We start from the raw sequence: 24,641 nt of genomic DNA on the forward strand, positions 1-24,641 counted from the left end.
ATAATGGAGTTATGTAGGAATAACCTGCCAACGATATATTGGAGAGCCTCAACATTTTTTAAAAATAAAAATGAGGCTCCTTTTCTCTTTCTCATAAGAATTTCTAGATAACTAAATATTTGCAAGTCTTAGTGGGCTCCGAAAATTATATGCAAGTAGTTGTTGATGATGATGATATTGTTGCCTGCATTTACAAAACATTTGTCCTGTAAGAATTGCAATGATGCCAACTCAATACTGAATCTATTATTATTATTATTATTATTATTATTATTATTCCTGTAATGCTACAAATGACCTTATTCAAACCACACTAGACACTGAATTGATTGAATTAATCTTATATTCAGCTGTGATCTGCCTTGATTGTATTAGTGTGTTTCCCTGGTATGTGTCATTGCTGCCCAAGCGCTTTGAAGTTCTGGGAAAATCCAGGTCTGTATGAGTAACTCTGTAGTTATCTTTTTCTTCAATCAATGTGATGACCTCACATGCTAAAGTCAGGCTGAAGCTTTTGTTTTGACTGCTGTTGGAACTTTCCTCTCTAAGATCTGAAACCACAATGTGGCAGTCATTCCAACTATTATTAAGTTCCATAAAAAGCGGAGGGGGGTATTTCAACCTATATGAGGGTTGTTTTTTCAGATGGAAAAACAACTCTGTAAGAGTTTTTATCATTTAGATTTTTTAAAAATGTACCCAATGTCTAGTAGCTTCTGAGTGTATATTCAGAGGGGGGTTTGTTTTGTTTTGTTTTTTTAAGGCATAGAGGATTGCTAATACAAATAAGAAAATACAGCAAGGGGAGTGCTACAAAGAATTACCCTGTTTCCCTGAAAGTAAGGCATCCCCCGAAAATAAGACCTACTTCCAGTTTTGCCTCTCGCTGTAATATAAGGCATCCCTCCAAAATAAGACCTCCCCAATAATAAGGCCTCCCCCTAACATAAGGCCTCCCCAGAATATGTGTACCGTATTCTTCTTCATGGAAAAATAAGACATCCCCTGAAAATAAGACCTAGCCCTTCTTTGGGAGCAAAAATTAATATAAAACACTGTCTTATTTTCAGGGAAACAGGGTACAACAAGACCTGCAGCAACCTTTCTACATCCCAGCAAATACTTTTTTAAAAAATCAAAACCCCCCACAGTTGAGTCAAAATAGAGGTTGTGTATTAATTTTGCATAATGTGTATAGCCCAGCAGGTTTTTACTGAACCACAGGAAAACAATCCACTGCTAAAGGACAATTCAAATATTAAGGCTACATCCTATGCACACTTATCTTCAAGTAAGCCTGGACTTACTTCTGAGTTGGTATGCATAGGATTGGTTGTATATATAGATTGCAGAATAAAACAGGATGTTTCCCATTAATTTTGCTTTAGGGTTTTTGTAGCAACAAATATATTCACCATTTGCTTTCGCTTCATTTCCTTAGCATATGTCTTCTGGTTGTTGTTCTAAATACACTGGAAGTCTTAGAGCTGTGGTGGGGAACCTCTGGCCCTCCAAATGTTGTTGGACTCCGGTTCCCATCAGCCCCCGCCAGCATGGCTAATGGTGAGGAATGATAGGACATACAGTCCCAAATCATCCTGAGGGCTGCAAGTTTTAAACATTGTTTCCTTGGAAATAATTAATTGGGAAGAGTGTCCTAGTGAGGAAGGGGGCTTTCAAACAACCTGTTTATTGAGCATTCATTCTGATTTGTTTGCAGGGCGGTTAGATGATGTTGCATCACAGAAAGTGCTATCGCACTTCCCAGTGTATTCTCCTTCACTTTCCTTATCACAGAAAGTTGCTATTGATCTCCTTTGTTTTTCAAGAACTCCCAATCACCTATAATTACACAACCTGAATTTGCAAGTATGCGATTGAATCCCACTTGAAAACAGGGACAGTCTGGGAGTGACCTTAACACTTTGTTTGTGTAAGCAGATCGGGATGAAAAGAAGTCTGGACGGGACCGATGTATGACATTCACTGTTGATGGGGAAATAAGTATATATGTCCTACCTCACGGGGCTGGTGTGAGGATGATGGGAGAGACAACATCTATGCTATTTGATAAAAAGGCAACAAATAAAACGCATCTTTTTTCTGACGTGGTCCCGAGGTGCTAAAACGAGGATGTTTGTGGAGTGCTGAGAGTCTAGTAATGATTTTGTAGGATGCAGTTATTTTCAAGATTCCCGCCTCTTGCTTGCTGCTGGAAACGCGCTTTCAAACAGCTATGCTAAGGCTGGCTTTTCAGAGACCCAACCCCCGCCGTGTGGCTCAGTTTCTGTAATTTTAACTTGTCTCCATAGAACCGATCACGTCTTCTTGGCTTTCTTTGTCTTGGGAGACAAAGCCCGACCACAGGATGCACGTCCTTCCTCGGAAGTCAGCCCCAACTGAGGTCCATATAGCTCTGCTCCCACGCAGATGCGCCTGGCGAAGCATCCTTGAGATTTCTCTGACAACACAAGGCTTCTTGTCCCCCCCCCCGCCCTGCTCCCCCCCCCCCGCTTTCTCTCCCCCACCGCCATGGACACCTTGCGAAATAGGTTGGCCACGTGGGCCGCCGCAGCCAATGGCTGCAAGGGGGCGGTCCGGCAGCGGGCAGGTTTGTAGCATTTATTGGCTCGGCGCTGGCCGGCCGGCTCCAGCGGCGCTTGCAGTCTGCCGATCGCTCTCTTTCCGTCTCCCTCGCTCTCTCCGCCTGCTTTCGTTTGTCACCTGCGCCGGAGGGGGCGATGGATCGCGCCTGGCCCTCCGATCCCCCGGCGGCCTCCGCCGCGCTAAGGGACGGGCTCCTGCCGTCGCCCAAGCCCCCGGCGAAGAAGCAGGCGGTGAAGCGGCACTACCACAAGCACAACCTCCGGCATCGCTACGAGTTCCTGGAGACCCTGGGCAAAGGCACCTACGGCAAGGTGAAGAAGGCGCGGGAGAGATCCGGCAAGCTGGTAAGGAGAGAGAGGGGGAAGCGTGTGCGTGTGCATGTGTGAGTGTGCGGACCCGCTTTATGCCAGTATGCCGGGACCTTTCAGGCTAAGGTGCCTATTGCGCTGCGTGCACATTTCCGCCAAAGCCTCTCGACCATCATCGGCCAGTTCTTGGTTCTTGGGGTGCCAGGCAGGATTCTGACCCTGTGCCAACTTCTTGGGGCGGAGGTCCCAGCAGCCCCCCATAAAATATTTGAAGGGGCCAGGCACCCCCAAAGTTGATTTGGCACTAACATTCAAATAGGGTGCGCGCGCGCCACATCTTGTGATCGATTATGTGGGTTGGGGCTTATCTGCCCCCCGTCAAATATTTTATTCAGGTTGGCACCCGTGGTTGGGGCTGCTGCAAACCCGAACGCGCTTACACGGAAGTCAGGCCCCTTGAACGCCTTGCTTGCTCCTAATCCTGTACAGGATCGCGCTGTTGATAGGGCTCCTCCTTTGCAAGGTGTCAGGACAGGGTTGCCCCAAACAAGTTCCTTTGCTTGTCTGAATAGAATCCTCCCTCACCCCCCGCGGTGCCGCAGTTTGGTTTTTTGTTTTTTTCCGGGAAGATCTCCCTTGAATCTTCTCGCTGTTTGTGCCACCATCAGCACTGCTGTTCCTTTTCAGTTTAGCAGCGAGGTGGCTGGCAGCGGCAGGACTCCCTCGGCCAAATTCCTCTGCAGCAAGCGCGGCGTTCTTGTCCTCCAGGTTTTAAGCCGCGCAAGCCGGCAACTGGGACCCCCTTTGCCTTTCTGTATGGCGAGATGCCTGGCAGCGGCTCTATGGTATTTGCGCATCTGATGCCATAAAGGTTGGCAGATTCTCCCTGGGAGATCACAGAAGTCTTCATCCTCTACAGCGCAGGGTTGCTTGCTGCAGACAGCAAAGGCTGAGGGGCGATTGGTGCTGCAGGAAAGCGCTTTCCAAGAGCGGGGGGGGGGGACGAGGGGGCGCGTGAATCGCGGTTGCACAGCCTGCAGGGTTTGCTGGTGCCCGGGGCAGCTTCGAGATCCTTGGAAAAAATGTGCGCATTCTCTTTCTCTCACCCACCTACCCCCAGCATAGAAATAGATTGCATAATGAATGTCAGTTATCTTGTGCCAGAGTGCGTTTTTTTTTTTTTTAAAAAAATCTGCAATTCAGATGAGCCTTGTAACTAGCTCTGCAATCTGAGTCTATGCAGATTTACTCAAAAATAAATTTGACTGGTTTTTAATGGGACTTACTCTAAGCTAATGGCACATGGGTTGGCAGCCTTCACAAATCTGAAGTTGCAGGGAAGGGGGGGGTGCAAAGAGAAAGAGGTTGGTTGGGTGGCCGTGTGAGACAGGGATTCCCCCCCCCCTTGTGGTAAAGGCCTCCTGGTTCCAAATTAGTGATGCAAACAGTGAAGGTAAAGCAAATTAATTCTAATCTGAGTTAATAAACTAAATTGGCAAGCTGTGGAACAGGCCTGTGCAAGTTAATGGTGGCCTTGCAAAACTTCGCTTTCCTGGTGTGAATCATTCTGGCTGGTGAGGAACAGAGTGGTAGGATTAAGGGCAATTACATCCTACTGAGCCAGGGTGGTGAAAATTTCACCTCTTCTGCAAGACTGCCTTAAGTAGCTTTCTTTTGCGGTAACAATGGCAAGGCATTTATAGCAGCAGTTTCCTTGCAAGGCTGAGCTTTGGTGGTAGCCAAAATGCCCTTGTAAAATGGGAGGGCAAGTGGTTTGGGGGCCCCTTTTGGCAATGACACACTTTTTTTCCCCCCTTAAAAGTAGAGGACAAAGCTAGCCAATCCTCTGCTGCTATATTTAGTTCTCCTCTCTCCTCTGCTGTTATTGATCTGACATGAATTGCCTGTCACTGCCACTGTTTGCCTTTGTGGCTAGCCTCATTTCAAATGGGGAAAGTTGACTTTCATTGGCTGGAGTTTGCAGGCAGGCAGGCAGGGAGGGAATCTCTGCAGAATCTAGGAAGGGACCCAAAGCTCTCAGGGTCTCTCTCTCCCAATTTGACCTTAATGTGCTGGTGTAAATTTGTATTTCTGGGGAAAGTGCATCAGTGTCTGTGTGAACACAATTAAAATTAGCCCAAAGGCTGTTAGGGACTGTGTTCTTAATAGCAGTACTTCCAGGTTCTGAACATGGGCACCTAAGCAGCTAGCCTGTTAGAAACCTACTGCACAATGACAGTGGTCTCTCTACAAAACCCCTGTAGGAGAAGGCGTGTCTATGCAGGCCTTGGCAAAGCCCTGGATTTTGGGAGTAAATTAATCTGGTGGCATGATCATCTTGGCCCATTAGTGAGCAGTGTTGATGTGGGTGGTGGATAAACAGCTCCCAGTCATGCTGACTGAAATGGCAGTTTTGTTTCCTTGTGAAAGGGGAATTTGCATGTTGCCTTTTGGGTATTGTAGAAGGAAAGGATAAATATTACTGCAGTAGTGGGCTTGGCCTTTTTCTGCAGTGCTGAGTTGCTCAAACATGCAAACAAAAATTGCAGGTAGTCTGGCGCAACCTGATGCCTCTTTTGTTTCGCATCATATCCAGCCTAATCTAATGAATTGTGCCTATCCTACCCCCACTCCTTTTGAAGGTGGTTTGCAAATTGCAAACTACAGATGAATCATGGAATTGTAGTGTTGAACCACTAGGGTCATCTAGTCCTAGTCTAGTACAGGAATCTTTTGCCCAGTGTGGTGGGGATTTTATTTCCAAGGCTGAGTTAACCATGCAGCAACTGTGCAGGGACATAGCAAAGGAAGATCTGCTATTAAAACCAAGAACTGTTTAGTTGCGACTCTTGGATTGCATTGGACTAGATGACCTTTGGGATCCCTTGCAACTCTACAGTTCTATGATTGTATTTTTCTGTAAGTATGTCTGGCACTGTCTTCTTGGGCAATACCAGCATTGCTCCCCAGATGCTACTAATATCAAATGGTGCAGCTCCTCTCCTAATTTCAATGTAAAACCCCAGTTTCATTCTGTTTATTCCATTTCCACATGAATGAAAATTGAGGTGTATGTGATAACCGGTGCCTCTGTGTAGAAGACGCAAGAGTCACCATATCTCAGGGAATCATCTTGATCACCTGCTTTTGCTGACATCTAGGCCTGCTTAGGCTTCAAATGCATCCAAGCAAATCTTGCTCTGTGATGTTGTGGATCAAAGGAAGTAAATCCTGAGTCAGCTGTAGAGGAGTGCACATTTTAAATGAACTGATATTGTGTCAGACGTACTGTGACTGAAGAAACCAATGAACTTTTAATGCAGGCACCTTTCTATGTAAGTACCCCACTGGGTACTTAATATTTTTATTTGCAAACAAAGCTCATATCAGGCCTTATGAAATTACTGGTTTATTTGCTTACACAGAGATTATGAGCAGCCTTCTTTTCTATCTGGAGCTTCATGTGAAACTGCAGACCAGATGAAAGTGATGAGCTGAATTGGTTTCTACACCTGTTTGCCATTCTGCGTCTGCCTAAATGCTGGAGAGTAGCTTTTAGCTTTTGGCTTTCCGCCAAATCAAACAGGAAGCCTGCTGTTTCTATAGACTTTGCTAGCAAAATGTGATACATGGGCTCCTAGTCCTGTGCTGTGCAGACAAAGGGGGAGGGTGGTGTGCCTAAAAATGGAAAGTCTCTCTCTCTCTCCCCACCCCACACCCCCAGTATTTTGGGAATATTGTGGGCTAGCTGTTAGTCTACTGAGAGCTTGTGGCACTTTTGACATTCACTCTCTTCCAGTAGGATATAATTCATTGCTTTCTGGGACTACGGCAGTGACCAGAATCTGGAACTGGTTTTGGAACCACCTGACAGACTTTCATTACCTGTCGGGAGATCTCTTCCTCTCCAAAACCATAATTAAAACCGGATTTGAAATGGGCTTTAAAGCCAAATTATAACAATCAAGCAGAACTGACTGGGGATATACGTGGTCTGTCTACAATCATAGTGCACTATATACCGTGGTTAAGCCTCGCAAAAGATGTGCCTATTCTAACTGGTCTCTGAAAGGGTGTGAGGCTAGTAGTCTAATGGAGACTTTCTCAAAGTCTCTTGTGGGCCGTAGACACTTACTTTCCGAGTGCATTATGAACAGGGGCAGGGGAATTTCATATGGGTCTAGAATCATGCTCTGATCTTCATTGCTGCCATCTAATAAGAATCCTGCTCAGCTCCTGACCCCCCATCAAATGACATCCTCAGTGAAGAAGAAAAATCAGTGAGATGGATAAAAAGTTGCTATTTTTTGCATCCCTTCAATTTGTACACTTTATTGTCAGTTATGTGTGTGAGTTTCTACAGAAATGATACATTTTTAACACAGGACCAGGCTGAAGGCCATGGGTAGCCACAGAAAGCACTGATCCGGTTACTCTTTTTTAGCAAAATTAGGAGCTTTCACACAATTTCAGCTTCTAATATGTCCCTTCAGGGATCTCTAGGATGAAAAGTTTCAGAAAATCAATAATGCAAGCCTGGATTGTTGTTGATACTAATGTGGGACTGGATTATCAACATTCATACACCACACATTGAGTGTGTTAGTTGCAGCTTTAATCACTTCAGAAACCAACCAAAATTAATTTGCTAATCCAGTCACTGCAGGGTCACTGAGGAAAATGTAGCACCTTCTCACACTTGAGTCTGTGTGCTGGAAGGGCAGCCAGGCAGGCGCACAAAGGCCTGCATGTGCTAACACATGTGAGCACACTTTGATTTGTGTGGCTGTTGCCCTTTATTAATTTAAAGTACTTTTATATCACTTTTTGCCATACAGTGGTCCCAAAGTGGAGCTATTAAAAGGCTGGCTCTTCTCTTCCCAAATGAGCTCAGTCTGGCCTCCAAGCTGTGGTCCTTTAATTGTCAGGCAGCACTCTTAATTTCTGGGAAGGCAAGGCAGGCGGCTCTTGGGTAGCTGTGCCCAAATCCTTAGGGCAGTTCAGACCAGACTAGATGCCAGGCATTCTGGGCACATGCCTCTGGGTCAGTGAATAATGGAGCAATGGGGATTCTCAATAGTGGGGGGTTCCTGAGGGGAGGGGGTGGAATGGATGAGTACCTTTGTAAAATTAGTAGGCTGCATCTTTGTCTGTTTACCAAAAAAGGGCTTTGCGTTGTCCAACAGTTGTGCACATTCCAGAAGGGAGGCCAGGTGATAAGGCACTGAGGCAGAAAGGGTTAAAGATTAACCCCCGAACCAAGGCCACTTAGGGAAAGTGACTTGAGCTCAAACACACCATCTGTATTGCTTCCAACATTATTTACACCTCCTATTTATTTGGTTCCCCCATTCAACCTTGCTGGATGGTAGGCAATGCATTTAGCAGATAAGTCTTAACTGGATGTGGGTGTGATGCTCCCTACTTGTAACTGTAATGCCAAGTGTAGGTGGGATGTTGACCTATGTGACAACTCTGGATTAAGTAATTCCTATTGCAAGAAAACTGTAGGCTACCCCCTGCCTCCAGGCACCTCTCCCTATATTATTCATTTTTCTTTTATGTCATTGATTGATCTATACATCTCTCTTGCACAGAAGAACCTGCTTTGAACTTCCCTGATCATTTTTGCAAGAAATGATTCATGATGTGCCTGGCTGAGCTCACATAATTAGTTTATCTTTTGGGGATACAATTCCTTAACTTCAAAAAGCTGCAACAAACTCATAAGTGGAGAGGTGGTGATGAAATAGGTATTGCTAAACTGCTGTGGCAATATTGCCCAGTGACCCTACATATGGAGAGCAGCCAGCATTGGTGGGTAAATATTGGGTTAACAAATTCTGGGACTTGCATGCACCACTTACATTTCTCTGAAAATATTCTTGTTAGGATAGTTTTTGTGATTATTACACTGTGATTGAGGGCAACTTTTATTTTCCTAAAAGTGCAGTGGGAAAGGCCACCATCTTGGATTCTTGTTTGGCTCGCTTTGGAGCTAATTTGAAGCTTGAGAACAAACCGTTTAGAATTGTATATGACTGCTAAAATCATGGGATTTTTTTGAATAGGAAGTGCACATGACTCTGATTTCTTGGATCCCAAGCTAACTTTCTAACTAGCAACTGGACCATCTCTTGATTCTGTTGCCCTTACTCAGGCCTCCAAGGCCAGACCTCTTTGCTGCCGAAGCAAACAGGGGATGGCTTGGTACCCCATCCTTTGTTTTGTTTTTCAATAGATTTTTATTGAGATTTTAAAGGTTACAAAAAGAAAAACTAAGGAACATATTTAAACAGAAAAAAATACAGAGCAATACAAGAACAAGGGAAGAAAAAAACAGAAAAAAGATGCAGATGATTAAAAAAAAAAAATCAATCCTTTACATAACTTTCTTTCCTTTGCTTATTTCCTTGACCTCCTCACAGCTCCCTTTTTTGTATTCTAATTCAATTAGATATTTCAGCAAATCCTTTCCATCTGGTACCCCATCCTTTGAACTACTTAAATCAGGGGTAGGCAACCTAAGGGCCGTGGGCCAGATCCAGCCCAATCGCCTTCTCAATCCGGCCCACCGTTGGTCCGGAAATCAGCATGTTTTTACATGAGTAGAATGTGTCCTTTTATTTAAAATGCACCTCTGGGTTATTTGTGGGGCCTGCCTGGTGTTTTTACATGAGTAGAATGTGTGCTTTTATTTAAAATGCACCTCTGGGTTATTTGTGGGGCATAGGAGTGTGTTCCTTTTCCCCCCTCCAAAATATAGTCTGGCCCACCACATGGTCTGAGGGACGGCCCACGGCTTAAAAAAGGTTGCTGACCCCTGACTTAAATGCACAGTGCCGCCCTCTATCTGTTAGTGGTAATAGTGAATTGTGTGTTGATGGTGGTTGCATGGGAGAGAGCTCGAACACTTCACTGCTTTTGGGATGCAAGGCCAGGCCTCCCTTTCCTTGTTGTTGCTGGGAGGCTTAGTATTATGTGTCCTCCAGGATCCTTTTACAGGATTAATGCTGTTCCGCATTCTTGTCTGATAGAAGAAACGAGGTTGTGCTGGATTCCCTTGTAAATTCAACCCAAGGAGTCCATTGTCTTCACAATCCCTTTGAAAGAGGATTAGCTGCATCTATTCTCTGGTCCTCTCACTTTCCCTCTCTCCTCCCCTTCATTTCCTTGTGGAGGAATTTTCATAATAAAGAAATCTGAGCAAACTTTGGAAGGTTTCCTCCTGCCGGTTCAAATTTCCACCATTTTGGATTGCTGGTTGTATTGGTGGGGGGGTGGGCGGAGTTCTGTGTTTACTAGTACTTCTTTTCCACAAAAGAGAACATTACCTGGAACTCATGGGTTCTCTTCCATTTCTTTCTTTCTTTATAAATTTGAGCGACTTATTCTCAGTCTAATATAACAGAGAACTGTTCCTAAGGGCATCAAGTAAAGCTATTGATATTAAGTCATGTTCACTGGTCACATTCCATACAGTGATGTATCCTAACTGCAGAAGCTCTTTACCTAAGCCTGAAACATATGATGCCTGTGTATAGCCCCTGCCTTTAAAAAGAACAAAGCAGGTGTATGTTGAAAAGAACATGATAAACTTCAGTGCAACTTTGATTCGAATAGAATAGGATTGTCTTAATCACTAGCCTTGAACCAAAGTGTTTCTAGAGTCAGTGTTCCCCAAGAGTGTCTCTTTAGTTAGCCAATCAGATTGCATGCTTCCCATCATGCATTTCTTCAGTTGTCAGTATAAACATGTGAGCTTCCAAATACTGAGCCAATTCTTAACTCCATATGGTACTTTAAAGCTTCAGATCCTTAGTAGCTGATGCTGTCATGCACATTTACTGGATTTTTATTATATTAGCAAGTAAGAATTTGTAACCCATTGTTTTGTTGTGTTGATGCCTCATGTCCACCAATATGGATCATTTTTAATAGATATTACCCCTGTGACACAGAGCTTGTAGCTGGTCTATTTCCAATCACGAACACACTGGTATGTTGTATTTCCATCAGCAAGGAAGGAGATGACTTATTGGCTAACCATTTTTCAAACTCCCTGTTTTCCAGGTTGCCATCAAATCTATCCGGAAAGACAAAATAAAGGATGAGCAGGATCTTGTCCATATCCGGAGAGAGATTGAAATAATGTCGTCTCTCAATCACCCCCACATCATTGCTGTCCATGAAGGTAAGAACATTTAACACACTGCCCCTCTTCAGGTACAGGTACCACTGTATATCCATATAATATTGGCGCCAGCCTCCTTTTCATTATTTTTCAGATGTCTGACTTTTCAGAAAGGGGTCAGACTGAACTCAAGAAGTTGTAGCTCCAACCAGATATACATGGAGAGACCCATATATAATCAATTCTGATGTCGTTAAATATGATATGCATAGGGCATGATTTCCATTTACTATAGGTATCAAAAATGTGCTAAAATGTTTCTGTAATTTTTAGGAGGCTGTCTGCAAAACTAATTGGGGGGGGGACCCACAAAGCTCTTTTCACTCAGCAGTACTGGTTGCTGTTTCTTCTGTTTCCCGTTCTACTGTACAAGTAAATGCCATTTTTCGTCAACTCCACAATGTTGCAAGGGTTGAAACTCTCTGTGGCTTCTACCGGAGGCACAAATGGATGACTCAGTAGTAGCAGCAGCAGCAGCACACAGATCTAGAGGGTAAAAGTTCCCCTCCTACACCCTTTCGTACTTTCTTCCTTGTTTTTGTGTACAAAACAACTTGTAGTGGCGGCACAGTCTCTATTTTTTTTTTAAAGCAATATCAGCCAGCTCCTATTATTTCCAGCTTTGAGAGTAAGGATTCCTGCAAAATTGTTCTTAGAACTCTGTGAAATGCCACGTAAGGTGTGTGTTCTAACCTGGAGCCTGGCTCCAGGTATTGCACATTTATTGTTGGCATATGGCAGATACGTGCAGTATTGTAAATACTGGTAACGGTGAGAGTTCTTAAGGCACCGTGTTGCTAAATATAGCAGAAGGGTTGGCATTTCACAAGGCTCTGTGTGTTTGTACAGCCTGTGCCATTTGGTCCATAGCTCTTACTTTAACCCCAAAATGACTTGAACGGTGTGTTAAATTGTGATAGGAAAAACCTGACCTTAAGCTACTAACTGGTAAAATGCATTAGACTTGAATGAAATGTGCCTGTTTGTTAAACAGGCAGGTGTTGTGCCATCTTAGAATTTATATGAATGTACTCTTTAAAATAGGGACGCGGGTGGCGCTGTGGGTAAAACCTCAGTGCCTAGGACTTGCCGGTCGTATGGTCAGCGGTTCGAATCAGTGGTTCGAATCCCCGCGGCGGGGTGAACTCCCGTCTTTCGGTCCCAGCTCCTGCCCACCTAGCAGTTCAAAAGCACCCCTAAGTGCAAGTAGATAAATAGGTACCGCTTTATAGCGGGAAGGTAAACGAAGTTTCCATGTGCTGCGCTGGTGCTGGCTCGCCAGAGCAGCTTCGTCACACTGGCCACATGACCCGGAAGTGTCTGCGGACAGCGCTGCCTCCCGGCCTCTTAAGTGAGATGAGCGCACAACCCTAGAGTCGGACATGACTGGCCCGTACGGGCAGGGGTACCTTTACCTTTACCTTTACTCTTTAAAATAGCGCTGCATTTGGCTTGCATGAAGATGGCATAGGAAGCATCCAGCGGAGATGCTGGAATAGTGAACTGAAATGGTACCCTAGAGCACCAACTTCATGAGCCTGATTTGGAAGGGACGCAAGTCAGGATAGGAAAGGAACGGGGTTGTTGGTCTAGAACACCCATCATCCCTAACCATTGATCACCTTGGTTGGAGCTGATGAGAACTGGGAATCCAACAACATCAAGAGGAGCAGAAGTTCCCCACTCTTGGGATAGGAACTAAAGCCACAGACTTGTCATCAAGATTCTTTGGCTTAGACATCTTGGATTCTTTGTGATTCATCTTAATGCCGTCCCTGTTCTTCTTCATGTAGTATTTGAAAACAGCAGCAAGATCGTCATTGTGATGGAGTATGCCAGCAAGGGAGACCTCTACGACTACATCAGTGAGCGCCAGAGATTAACTGAGCAGGAAGCCCGACACTTCTTCAGGCAGGTGGTGTCGGCTATCTACTACTGTCACAAGGTGAGTCAAATTGGATGACTTCAAGTCTTGGCACACCTTCTCATGTCTGTGCTGTTTATCCAGCAGTTACTTAAGACACTTTGAAAGTCGAGAAGCATAGGAGTCTTGAGACTCCGTTCAAATATCACCAGGAGTTGCCTCCTTGTCTTCACTGATCTCCCCAATGGTGTGATCCACAAGTTCTGCTTACCATGTTATAGCAAAAAAAGAGGGCTCATTCTCTTGCTTCTTGCTTTCCTTGTATCTGTTGACTCATCCACAGTGCTGTTTGCCCTGCTGCTTTAGCTTAGGAAAATCCAGTTTACCGCTGAATCTGAGCAAACCGGATTGCTATTTGTTCCAATTTAGCACTAAAGCACAGACTGTCTGTGTAAAAGCAGCAAGGTAAAGGCAGAACTGCTCTGACCTGTGCCTAGAAACCATGGGGCAAGCGGAAAACCACTCTGACCCATAGAAGAAGAGTTTGGATTTGATATCCCGCTTTATCACTACCCTAAGGAGTCTCAAAGCGGCTAACATTCTCCTTTCCCTTCCTCCCCACAACAAACACTCTGTGAGGTGAGTGGGGCTGAGAGACTTCAGAGAAGTGTGACTGGCCCAAGGTCACCCAGCAGCTGCATGTGGAGGAATGGGGAAGCAAACCCGGTTCACCAGATTACCAGACTACCGCTCTTAACCACTACACCACACTGGCACCACAAGTTTTGGATCTGTATTGGTCTACAGGGAACACACAGTGTGCAATATATTTGCATCACCATGCAGCAGCATGCTTCAAGCACGGATCATACAATATGTTATGAATGAACTGTTATAAAACAGTTGCAGATATAAAGGTTAGTTTTTATTGGCAGTCATAGGAATTTTGATGTTAACGAGGACATAAACATTGGAGGGCTACCTTCCTCCTTAAAGGAAAGATGTGATAGGGGAGGGCTATTAGACCCTTGTCCTGCTGTACATAGTGGGCCAGTTTGAGCAATACTGCCCATGCCAAGGCATGGTGCCCCTGGGACAAGTCATCTGAATTATAGTTTACACACATAGGCCCAAACTGCATGCTCAGTTTCCACAAAGGGTTTTATGCGCACAGGCTATGTAGTTTGGATGTGTTCTATGTGTAGTATTGGATTGGACAGGTACTGTGTTCTGTGCAGAGGTGTTATGGTGTTGTGAGACAAGCAAAGCTGCATATTTCCTCAGTGTGTTTTGTGTACTGCTAAGGCACTGTTTTCCTAATGAGGTTAGTCACAGTAGTATTGTCAATGTCAACCTTGCACTTGGGGGAACACCCATAGCTGTCACACTGGATTTAATACTAAAAATGTAAAGCATTCTGGCTTGCATTTTCACTCTTACTTGAAGCGAAAGGGTCCCAGATCAGTTGTGCTGATCTGTATGGGGAATGTGAACAAACCTCTTTCTACCTGCTGTGTCATCAGTTTTTTTATAGTTTTAAATCTTAACTGTTAAGGAAACAGATGCCGATAGTATTGCATCACTGAATGTTTAGAGACAGAGCTCATTAAATTTCATTGACTCTTGAAAGTCTGGATTTGGTTAATTTTATTTTTGCCACTTGCAAAGTGTATACCAAAAATGGTAAACTCATTTGCTAAACTGGAAAGCAGCTAATCTCATTTATTCTACTTTCAAAATGTATTCCTGTGATCTGCTGAAGTTTTGAGGCAGACAAAAAAACTTAAGGTGATAGACTGAGCTTGGATAAAGCACTCATAATATATACCCAGGCAATAAATGTCTAGAATTCTTGGCCTCCTCCTACTTTGCATGTTTTGTTTTTGTTGCAGAATGTGGGGAGGAATGTAGAGATGCAGGTTTTGGAACTCTCTCTTTCTTTTGGGAAGGAATTTTGGGATTCTAGGAATGTTAAAGGCCAGAGGACAAAAATGGACTTGCGTGGTACATAGGAAAGTGTGATCGGGGAACATAATTGCAATTTGTCTTGGCATTACCTAAGCTCCACATTGCAATAATATGGACTAGGAGCCTGACTTCTTTCTACTTTGCTCGTGAAATTGTTAAATATCAGGCAATGATAGCAATTGAGTGTGCTGGGTCCATCACATGATTTCAGGTCCATGGCAGATAGTGGTACCAAACATTGGTCAGATAATAGGCAACATGTGGATGGCCAGGAGCATGATGCATCTTGAATGCAAAGGAGAGAGTTTTGTGCTTGTATCCGAGAAATGACACTAGCAAACCTGACATTCTTTCACCCATCATCTTGTTTTGGAGATAGGGAAACAAGAATAGCAACATGCAACACTTGCTTAAAGAGGTCCTTTGTAGACATTCAGAGCTTTTGTCATTGTTTAGTGCAATTGGAGCTTTCATTTGTGGTGATCCTACTTATTTTCATGGACTTGCGATTATGAAAACATGGCTTTCAGGTTTGTATGCAAGCACGTGCTCTTATGGAAAGTTCTCTAGTTGTGTAGAAGAGCACTATGACAGTAGAATAAAGTGGAAGGTTCTCAATTTGAACCTAATTGTTGGGCTGAACATTTGTTAGAACTTTCTCTCCTGTATTCCTAGTGGGTGTGTATATTGTGTCTCTCACTTTAGTTTCCTGTCTGGCTGCTTTGGGCTTTTTGCCCTTAAGAAAAAAACCAACAGTCTGTTAAACACACTGCTAGCATCTCTATAGATGGACAGAATTAGTAGAGGCAGACTTCTAGCATGCTTTGGCTTCCACCAGAAAAAAACAAACCTAAACTCTCCTTTTCCCTCTCTCAACAGAATGGAATTGTTCATAGAGATCTGAAGCTAGAAAACATCCTTCTGGACGCTAACGGCAACATCAAGGTAAGTGGAGCTATTCAAGTTGTCAGTAGCTTGCAACATGTGATGCTCAAATGTCTGTGAGGACATTATTTGCACCTTTAAAGTCAAGTTTGCTTTCAGATAATAGCAAAATATACAGAAAAAGAGTACTTTAAAAGCACAATAGAAAGCTAATGACAAAATTAAAATCAATGCAAGAGAGAAAGGGGGTGGGAATCTAACGAACGTTGTGGCCAGTGAATACGCTTTACATTTGCATTGTGGAGTTGGAACCTAGAGTCTTAAAGTTCACGCAGCCACAACACCCTTCATCCTTGACCATTGACCAGGCTGGCAGGATGTGATGTGATTTGGAGTCCAACAACATCTGGAAGGCAGATGTTTGGGCAAGGATGGTTCAGACCATGTTCTCTGTGGGTTGTTCTCATTTCTAAACTGGCACCCGCTACAGTTGGATGCCAGGATTGCAAAGGGGAAAGGTGAGCCTTGCTATTTCTTGTAACTGTGGAAAACAAGAAAATGCTATCCTCCAGATCCTTGATATTTGTCGGGGACCAGGATCCTTTAACCAGGAAGACGAAGGAGCTATAAATAGCCAGCGGTTACCAGAATACCAGGGCATATCTCCCATGATAAACATGCAGCTATTCCGTGTAATCCAAATAGTGACTCATGGCAAGTTAGGGATAAGGGGAAAGTTTTTTGTGGCTTACAAGCAAGGAGGAAATGCCTGTGTCCAAGATGATTAGACCACATATTTCAGTTGTCAGGCTTAAGAATAATCCAACAGAGTTTATCCTGGTTCTGTACAAAAGGATAATACCTAGAGCTGTCCTGCTATGGAATAATAAGAAAGTGAAATTCCCAGGCACCTTTTGAGCAACAGATGACCAAGTAGGAAACTTCTCTGATAATTGAAAGAAGCAATGTTGACTATTCACACTCAGTGGAAGGATAAATCTTACGCCAAGGGTAGCCAGTATGTGGCCCTCCAGATATCATAAAATCATAGATTTGTAGAGTTGGAAGGGTCAACGAGGCTCATCTTGTCCCAACCTTCTGCAATGCAGGAATCTTTTGCCCGGTGTGGGGCTTGAACCCATAAGAGTCTGAGCCTCCGCCAGCACAGCCATTGGTTAGGGATGACTGTGTTTGCAGTCCACCAGCAGACAGTACATAAGGGCAGCACCTTGGGCTACCCTTTTCTTTATGCAGAGAAAAGAAATCCATTGTAATAGCTTTAAAACTGCGATGGTCTTACTGGACCGCCAGGCATCTGCTATGATAATGGTACATCAACTAATTCCCATAGGCGCTTATGTAGCCAAACCCTTCTGTAGGGGACCTATGAGGTCTGGGTTCACAGAGGTGATGAGGGATGCATGAAGATGGCACTGCCTCAAGGCCCAGATTTGTGGTGTCAGCCCACTGAGTTTCCTACCTTTCATAATGCAGCAAGAGGGACTGGTAGGAAAATGTGGTATCCCAGAACTGTTAAAATCCAGGGGGCTGCAACTCCTCATATATTGCAAGGATAAGGAAACAAGGCTCCCAAAGTTCTGCTTAATGGCATAAACCATGTACTCTTTCACCCAGAGAGTTTTTCCTTCTTAAACAAAAGAGAGCCAGTCAACTGTTAACATAATGGAGATTTTTGTGCAGTTAATAATAAACAAAGACCTCCCATGGTCTATGTTGCCTGAACAATAGGCCGTTCCGCAACTGTGAACCTGGAAACATGTTCTGTACCTTCTGGCTGATATGATTGGCTGTGGGGCTGGATAAACAAAGGTATTAAAATGTGGTATCAGCAGATGCTTGCAGCTGTGGCACAAGCGCAAGGCTGGTAGAGCTCAGCTGCTCAGTCCTTCAGGCCCTGGTACATTCCTGATGAAGCAGTTCTGCTTTTAGTCTAGGAACTGAATGTGCTTTTAGGGCTTCCACCTTTTCCCCAGAAGGCTCCTGAACAAGTGCATGGCAGGCAGAAATTCAACTGGTGCAGCTGTGATCCAGTGCCCAGCCCTAGAAGCTGTGGGTTCAGATTTCAAATCTTAATTCAGGCCAGCAATATTTTTAATAGACACAATGCAGGTTATGGTAGTGGTCTTCCACCAACAACAGTGCTAACCTGTGACCTTATTTCCCTCCCACCCCTAGATTGCAGACTTTGGCCTCTCCAATGTCTTCCAACAAGACAGGTTCCTCCAGACCTTCTGTGGGAGCCCCCTCTATGCATCCCCTGAGATTGTCAATGGAAGGCCTTACAAAGGACCTGAGGTAAGAGGGCTGCTTATAAAACAAAACTCCACACCCAACCATTCTCTCAGGTCAGTCCCTCATGGGCTGGCAGTTATGTACCCTCTAGTCTGGGCTTCTCTCTCATCTTCTGCCTTCCTTCAGGGCACAGAGGCCTTAGGCAACCCCAGGGAAGGTGAGGGTTCCCCTTCTTAGACCACTGATGGTTCTGTCCATGTGCTCCCAGGCCTGAGGTTCCTTGTCTCATTTCCTTGGCAAATAAGATGATATTGTCTACATGGCACATAGTTCAAATTATGTGTCTTGATATATCTTTGCCTAGCAATTAAAGCAGCCTGCTCCATCTAACATCTGCTCCATCCAACATATGAGCCCTCCGTGTGTTTGGAGCTATAACTTCTGTCAGCCCCAGCCAGCATGGTTGGGGATGAAGGGAGCTGTAGTCCCGTGACACCCAGAAGGCTGAATTAAAGCAATAGCAATGAGCAACACAGTCCTTGTTCTTTTCACCTGCTGATGCTTCTGTCTCTTCTGTTTCTTCAGGTTGACAGCTGGTCCCTTGGAGTGCTCCTCTATATTTTGATTCATGGCGCAATGCCTTTTGATGGTCAAGACTACAAGACTCTGGTCAAGCAAATCTCAAGTGGTGACTATAGAGAGCCCACCAAGCTATCGGGTGAGTGGAAATGGCAGTAGAAGTTCTGCATTCTGCTGTTTTGATATTGTTTTATGAAAGTGTGGATTACACATCCTGTGCCTCTCTGTGTGCAGTTAACACAAACAACATGTAGCACATAGCAGCCAGTGCATGCAACTGTCCCTGTTTATTAAATAAAATACGTAGTCATGAATATAAGGAGAGCCTGCTGGATCAGGTTGATGACCCATCTTAGTCCAGTATCCTGCTCTCATGTTGCAGCCAGACGTCATGGCTTTTGAATATCTGTTAAACAGGCCAAGCCATTGGCTGACATTGAGGTGGAGAGGTCAGAGTCTTCACTTACTTGAAGCACACACAGAGATTCTGGGGAAAGGAGATTTAAAATGGAACATGGCCCTTACCGGTGTATCTGATGTGGTTTCTTTGTCCTTCAGAGGCCTGCGGCTTGATCCGGTGGATGCTGATGGTGAACCCAGAGCGCCGAGCCACTATCGAAGACATTGCCAGCCACTGGTGGGTGAACTGGGGCTACAAGGTGCCCATTGGGGAGCAGGAGTCCTTGCGTGAGAACGAATCTCCATTGGCCACAGTGGCAGAGTGGCTGCGCCGCTCCTCCAGGCCCCTCTTTGAGAACGGCTCCAAGGTCCGCTGCTTCTTCAAGCAGCACATCCCTGGCGTCACACTGGAGAGGCAGCGCTCGCTGAAGAAGTCTAAGAAGGAGAATGACTTCTCCCACGCTCTGCAGGAGACAGGACCCCTTCCCGAGAACCCATCCAAATCTATCCTCAAGAGACCCAAAGGCATCTTGAAGAAGAGGAATTCCTGCGAGAAGACCCAGGCTCCCCCTCCCCCTCTTCCTCTAGTGATGGCGCCTCCCGTGGACACAAGGAAGGAGGGCAATACTGGAACTGCCCTTGATTTGACTTGCGTCTTGTCATCCAAGGCTTTGAACTGCAAGAACGAAGATGTTGCAGCCACCCCTACCGCACCCAAGAAGGGAATCCTGAAGAAGCCCCCAAAGAGAGAGTCTGGCTACTACTCCTCCCCAGAGCGCAGTGAATCAGTGGATGTCTTGGACTCTAGCATGGACCTTGATGCCAACGTCTTTTCTGGTGATGCCTCCTCTGCATCCTCACCTCAGAGCTCCAGTTATGACCATCACACCAGGAGGAAAGGCATCTTGAAGCATAATGGCAAGTACTCTTCCAGCAGCACCGAGTCAGACAGCGTGCCTGCCAAGGTCTTCTCCCCTTTTACAGAAGTCGCCTTGCCCAAGCTGCCCCTGACCTGCCGTAGTCGCCCATCCAGTGCGGTGAGCGAGGACAGTATCCTTTCCACAGAGTCCTTTGACCAGCTTGACTTGCCTGATCGGGTGCTTGGGAGCGGAGGCATCCCGATGCGAGCATCCGTCTCTGCAGATGACCTCCTGCAGCTGGAGGAGGAGGGAGAGGCGGGAGGTCGGCGGCTCCGCCGCTGGACAGTGACTCGTTGCCAAAACCCACTGGCAGATAGCTGCTTCTCCCTGGTGGACTGCGACAACGTCACCGAGGTCTACAAGCGGGCTGTGGCCATCAGCATGAAACTCAGCTGAGGGGGCCACGGGAAGACTTTGCGCTAAACAATGCACACATCCGCAGCGATGTCTCGCAGTGGCTCTGGCTCGGAAGGAATGGAGTTGTCCAAACAATTTGCACTTCCTTTTGAGGTGGGACGAGAGAACTTTCCTCAGATTTTGTCTTCTCCTCCCCCAACAGGGTTAGAAGTGCAACTGGCTAGAAGTATTTATTTGTTGCATATGCTTTGGAATGTAAAGAGAACACTCAAGGTTTTAACAATGGCTTGTTCTGGGTCAACAGGGTATGGGAGTGTGTTTGGAGGGAGAAGAAGGTATGTTGGTAGGAAGTTTGTGGATATGGGATGGATCTGTAAGGGCAGTGTAGCGGGACTGGAGTATTAGGGGAGAAACAGGGAGGCATCTGTTAAGTGCAGGGCAATGGGTTAAAAAAATAAATCAATCTCTGTCTTCTCACAATGAATTGAAATCCTAAATGGTGGAGACCTGTAACACTCCCTTGAATACTTTCATCTTCTCCAAACAGACCCTGATGATCATCCTTTTGATCTTAGTGACTGGGATGGTTATTTTATTTGCACTGTGCTTCTTTAATTGCACAAAGATCGTAACTGAGGTAGAAACTCCTGAAGGGGAACAATGATGTGGCAAGGCAATAGGAAAGGAATAGCTCTTAAGCTGCAAAAAACTAGGTTTCTGGCCCCTTGGAGAGTATCTGCATTACAAACACAGAAAAGGGTGTCTTTCTATATCCTGGTATTCTCAGCCCTAAAAAAGTGGGGAGGGGGCAAGGGCTTGCTAATGTGATTCTGAGCATCCTCCATAAAATCAAGACTGTCTTTAGAAAAGCCTTGGTGGTTGAACTAAAAGCATGCAACCGTGGTGTAAGTGGGATGTCAGCTGTTGAGAACTCACCACAGTAACAGCACACAGGACCTCAGAAAGATCCCTCACCATCCTTCCTGCTTTGGTTTATTTGAGCAGACTAGAATATTTTGATTCTTAATTATAGATTCTAAAAATAAAAATAAAATAAAATAATGCAAGATGGCTAAAGGTGTATCTCTATCCTTGGTGTACCTTTCCTCTCTGCACCTCCTGAGAGATAGATTGCAATTTTGAGAAAGTCAGTTTGACAACACCTGTGACCATTACAGCAGTCATTGTGTATCTCAGGAGATTGGCCTGCCCTTATTTTTGGGAAAAGATATTGACAGAAATGCGAATCAAATCAGAACTGGGCACTGGGGCACATGACATCTGAATGCTAAATGGAAGCCTTTACTGGAATGGGAGCAAATAAGGAGAGGGTTTAAAAGAACAGGCACATCAGGCATTAGAGAAAGTGGGCATCTTGTCCATGATAAACACGTGTGCCTTTTAAATACAAAAGTATGAACTGTGGCTCTGAGCATTAGATAAGTAAACTTACGCAGTTTAATGGAAGAAAGCCTTCTGGTGTCCTTCATTTCTCAATAGCCTCTTATACCCCCTAAAATTCCTCTCTAGAGGTGTGTGGGGGGGGCGCCTGAATAATGTGGGGTGAGGCTGTGGGAAGAGGACTGGAAACTTTCTTTTTATGAACTCCTTGGAGGTTAACTTATCTCAGCCTATGTGTGTTTGCCCGGATAGCTGTTACCTAATGGGGATTTTGCTGTTGCCAAGTATTTCAAAACACTGCTTTTCTGAGCAATGCAAGCTACTTGATGAAATGTTTTTGTTTCTTTTAATGGTTAAAGATGGTATTTTGTGTGTGTCTGTGTTTTGTTGTTGTTGTTTTTTAAAAAAGTAACTGGTGACTTTATAATATCTAGCAGGAAAGTGATCTGCAGAACATTTCTATCTTGTAACCCTTTTGAATTCCAAATAACCTGTTGCACTATCTTGCCATGTCTTCTCTGGTTGGCCTTCCAACTCTGTTTGCTTTGATTATTATTTTTGCCATCCAGAGAAGTTAATTAATACAAAAAAGCAAAATGAGACTTGAACTCTCTGGTCTATGCAGCTCTCCTTTTCGCAAGCTGATGGCAAACAATGGTTATGCAAAAAGAATAAAGGAAAAGGAACCAATTGTTGGATGCGTCAGTTGTCATCATTGCCACTTCACTGGTTGGCCTGCCAAATGGTTAAAAGGCTGCTCCCCACCCACTGTTCTCTATTGGTCTTTTTCACATTCTCTGAAGACTGATCTTCTGAGATCTTCTGAAGCTAGTCACATCAAAATACTCTCTAGGCAAGACCACAAACTCCTTTGGCCATCGATCAGGAAATACTGTGAGCCCCTGGTTTCCATATGGGCAATTATGACCATTAGAAGTGGGTTTTTCATACCTCATTGCAACCCCAACTGATTATAAAACATAGATTACTCATTACAGTTTTATCCCACTTCTTCTTATGAGGGGCATGCTAGCACCCAATAATTCCTGTTGAGGCAGAGGAGAGCACTGTATTGCAAATGGTTGGATATTAGAGCCCAGGATTCTTGCATTAAGCACTCCAGCCCCTGCACCTCACTGCCTCTCAGCAGTGAGAAACAACTCATTCATGTTAAGTAATTACACAGGCAATAAAGGTCTATTCTTTTTATTACTTTCAATTATATCTCGCCTTTCGTCCCCGGTAAAGGTAAAAGGTAAAGGACCCTTGGATGGTTAAGTCCAGTCAAAAGGTGGTGGCGCTCATCTCACTTTTCAGGCCAAGGGAGCCGACGTTTGTCCACAGACAGCTTTCCGGGTCATGTGGCCAGCATGACTTCTGGCGCAACAGAACACTGTGATGGAAACCAGAGCGCACAGAAATGCTGTTTACCTTCCTACCACAGCAGTACCTATTTATCTACTTGCACTGACATGCTTCTGAACTGCTAGGTTGGCAGGAGCTGGGACAGAGCAACCATTGCAGGGATTTGAACCGCTGACGTTCTGATCAGCAAGCCCAAGAGGCTCTGTGGTTTAGACCACAGCTCATGGTTCTGAGAGGTGGGGCAGCCTCCGAGTCTTATGGCTGGCTCAAAGTTACCCAACAAGCTTCACGGCTCAGCACAAATTGAAGCCTAGTTCTCCCAGGTTCTAGTCCAACACTAACCACTACACCATAAAATGCAGGAAAGATGTTTGTACAATTTCAAACACACCCTCCCAATTTCTTTTGCCAAAAGGCTTGCACAGAAGCTGGAAGTCTTCAACAGTCTTACTGGATGCTATTGGTGTAACACATGAAGCTTTCAAAGAGTCTTCGTTCATCTAGTCCAGTATTGCCACTCAGCCCCTGGAGAACCACTGCCAGTCAAAGGCAGTGATCTCCGCCCTGCCCCACACCTGCTGCCTGATCCTGCTAGCTAGAGATGCCAGGGACTAAACATTGGGATGGGGCTTTTTGTGTGCAAGTGTTCCCTGCTGCTAGGCTATGTACAGTTCCTCTGGAGTGGGGAAGTGCGATAAAACTGACATGGAACTGCACAATTTTGGGGAATCCCTTCCAAAAAAAAAACAGGTAAAGGTACCCCCTGACCATTAGGTCCAGTCATGGCCGACTCTGGGGTTGCGGCGCTCATCTCGCTTTATTGGCTGAGAGATCCGGCATACAGCTTCCGGGTCATGTGGCCAGCATGATTAAGCCGCTTCTGGCGAACCAGAGTAGCACACGGAAACGCCGTTTACCTTCCCACCGGAGCGGTACCTATTTATCTACTTGCACTTTGACGTGCTTTCGAACTGCTAGGTTGGCAGGAGCAGGGACCGAGCAACAGGAGCTCACCCCATTGCAGGGATTCGAACCACCGACCTTCTGATTGGCAAGTCCTAGGCTCTGTGGTTTAACCCACAGCACCACCCACGTCCCTTCCCAAAAAATAATATTCAGTAAATGGAAGTCTGAATTGCCCTATTAACTCAAGAGGTTAATGTTGCAGAACTGAAACAAGGATTCAGGATAATCTTGGACTCATCCTCACTGCCCTGCTGCATTTTCCCCAGGGAAACCTGCAGTTTAGTGCTGAATTGGAAAAAAAAATGCAATTGGGTGTTCCATGGATTGCCACTTGTTCCGAATCAGAGCTAGACCAGTGGTTTTTCCAGGGGAAAGTGACAGGGCAAAGGCCAAACTGCTTGAACATGTCCCTTCATCTTGGCTGTAAATGAGGGTAGGTGGTCATCAGCCCAACTAGTGCCTTCTAGGCAGGAAGGAAACAAAGGTTAATGAGGAAATTATGGGTATTGCCTTCTATCCGTTGAGCAGTTCATGATACAGGGGCATATACTGTGACCTGGTCATTGCCTTGAGGG

At 45.0% G+C, this 24,641-nt stretch overlaps 1 protein-coding gene across 1 annotated transcript; it reads left to right on the top strand.

Annotated features, from left to right (window-relative positions):
• Positions 1 to 2,644: 2,644 nt before the first annotated feature.
• NUAK2 (NUAK family kinase 2) lies at positions 2,645 to 22,425 on the top strand. The gene is made up of 7 exons (XM_081865234.1): positions 2,645 to 2,951; positions 10,989 to 11,109; positions 12,903 to 13,054; positions 15,821 to 15,886; positions 18,023 to 18,142; positions 18,665 to 18,797; positions 19,217 to 22,425. Exons 1-7 carry the CDS (start codon positions 2,742 to 2,744, stop codon positions 20,371 to 20,373), a joined length of 1,959 nt encoding a protein of 652 aa, XP_081721360.1. The 5' UTR covers positions 2,645 to 2,741; the 3' UTR covers positions 20,374 to 22,425.
• The last annotated feature ends 2,216 nt before the right edge of the window (positions 22,426 to 24,641 follow it).

This window comes from Podarcis erhardii, assembly GCF_964252035.2.
Source record: "Podarcis erhardii genome assembly, chromosome: 6".
NCBI lineage: Eukaryota > Metazoa > Chordata > Lepidosauria > Squamata > Lacertidae > Podarcis > Podarcis erhardii.

Bases quoted from the DNA above. Each gene is read 5' to 3' on its own strand.
- NUAK2 (XM_081865234.1), top strand. From the start codon at position 2,742: ATGGATCGCGCCTGGCCCTCCGATCCCCCGGCGGCCTCCGCCGCGCTA. The intron at 13,055-15,820 runs GTGAGTCAAATT...CTCTCTCAACAG, and splicing joins CTATCTACTACTGTCACAAG to AATGGAATTGTTCATAGAGA. The intron at 18,143-18,664 runs GTAAGAGGGCTG...CTGTTTCTTCAG, and splicing joins GGCCTTACAAAGGACCTGAG to GTTGACAGCTGGTCCCTTGG.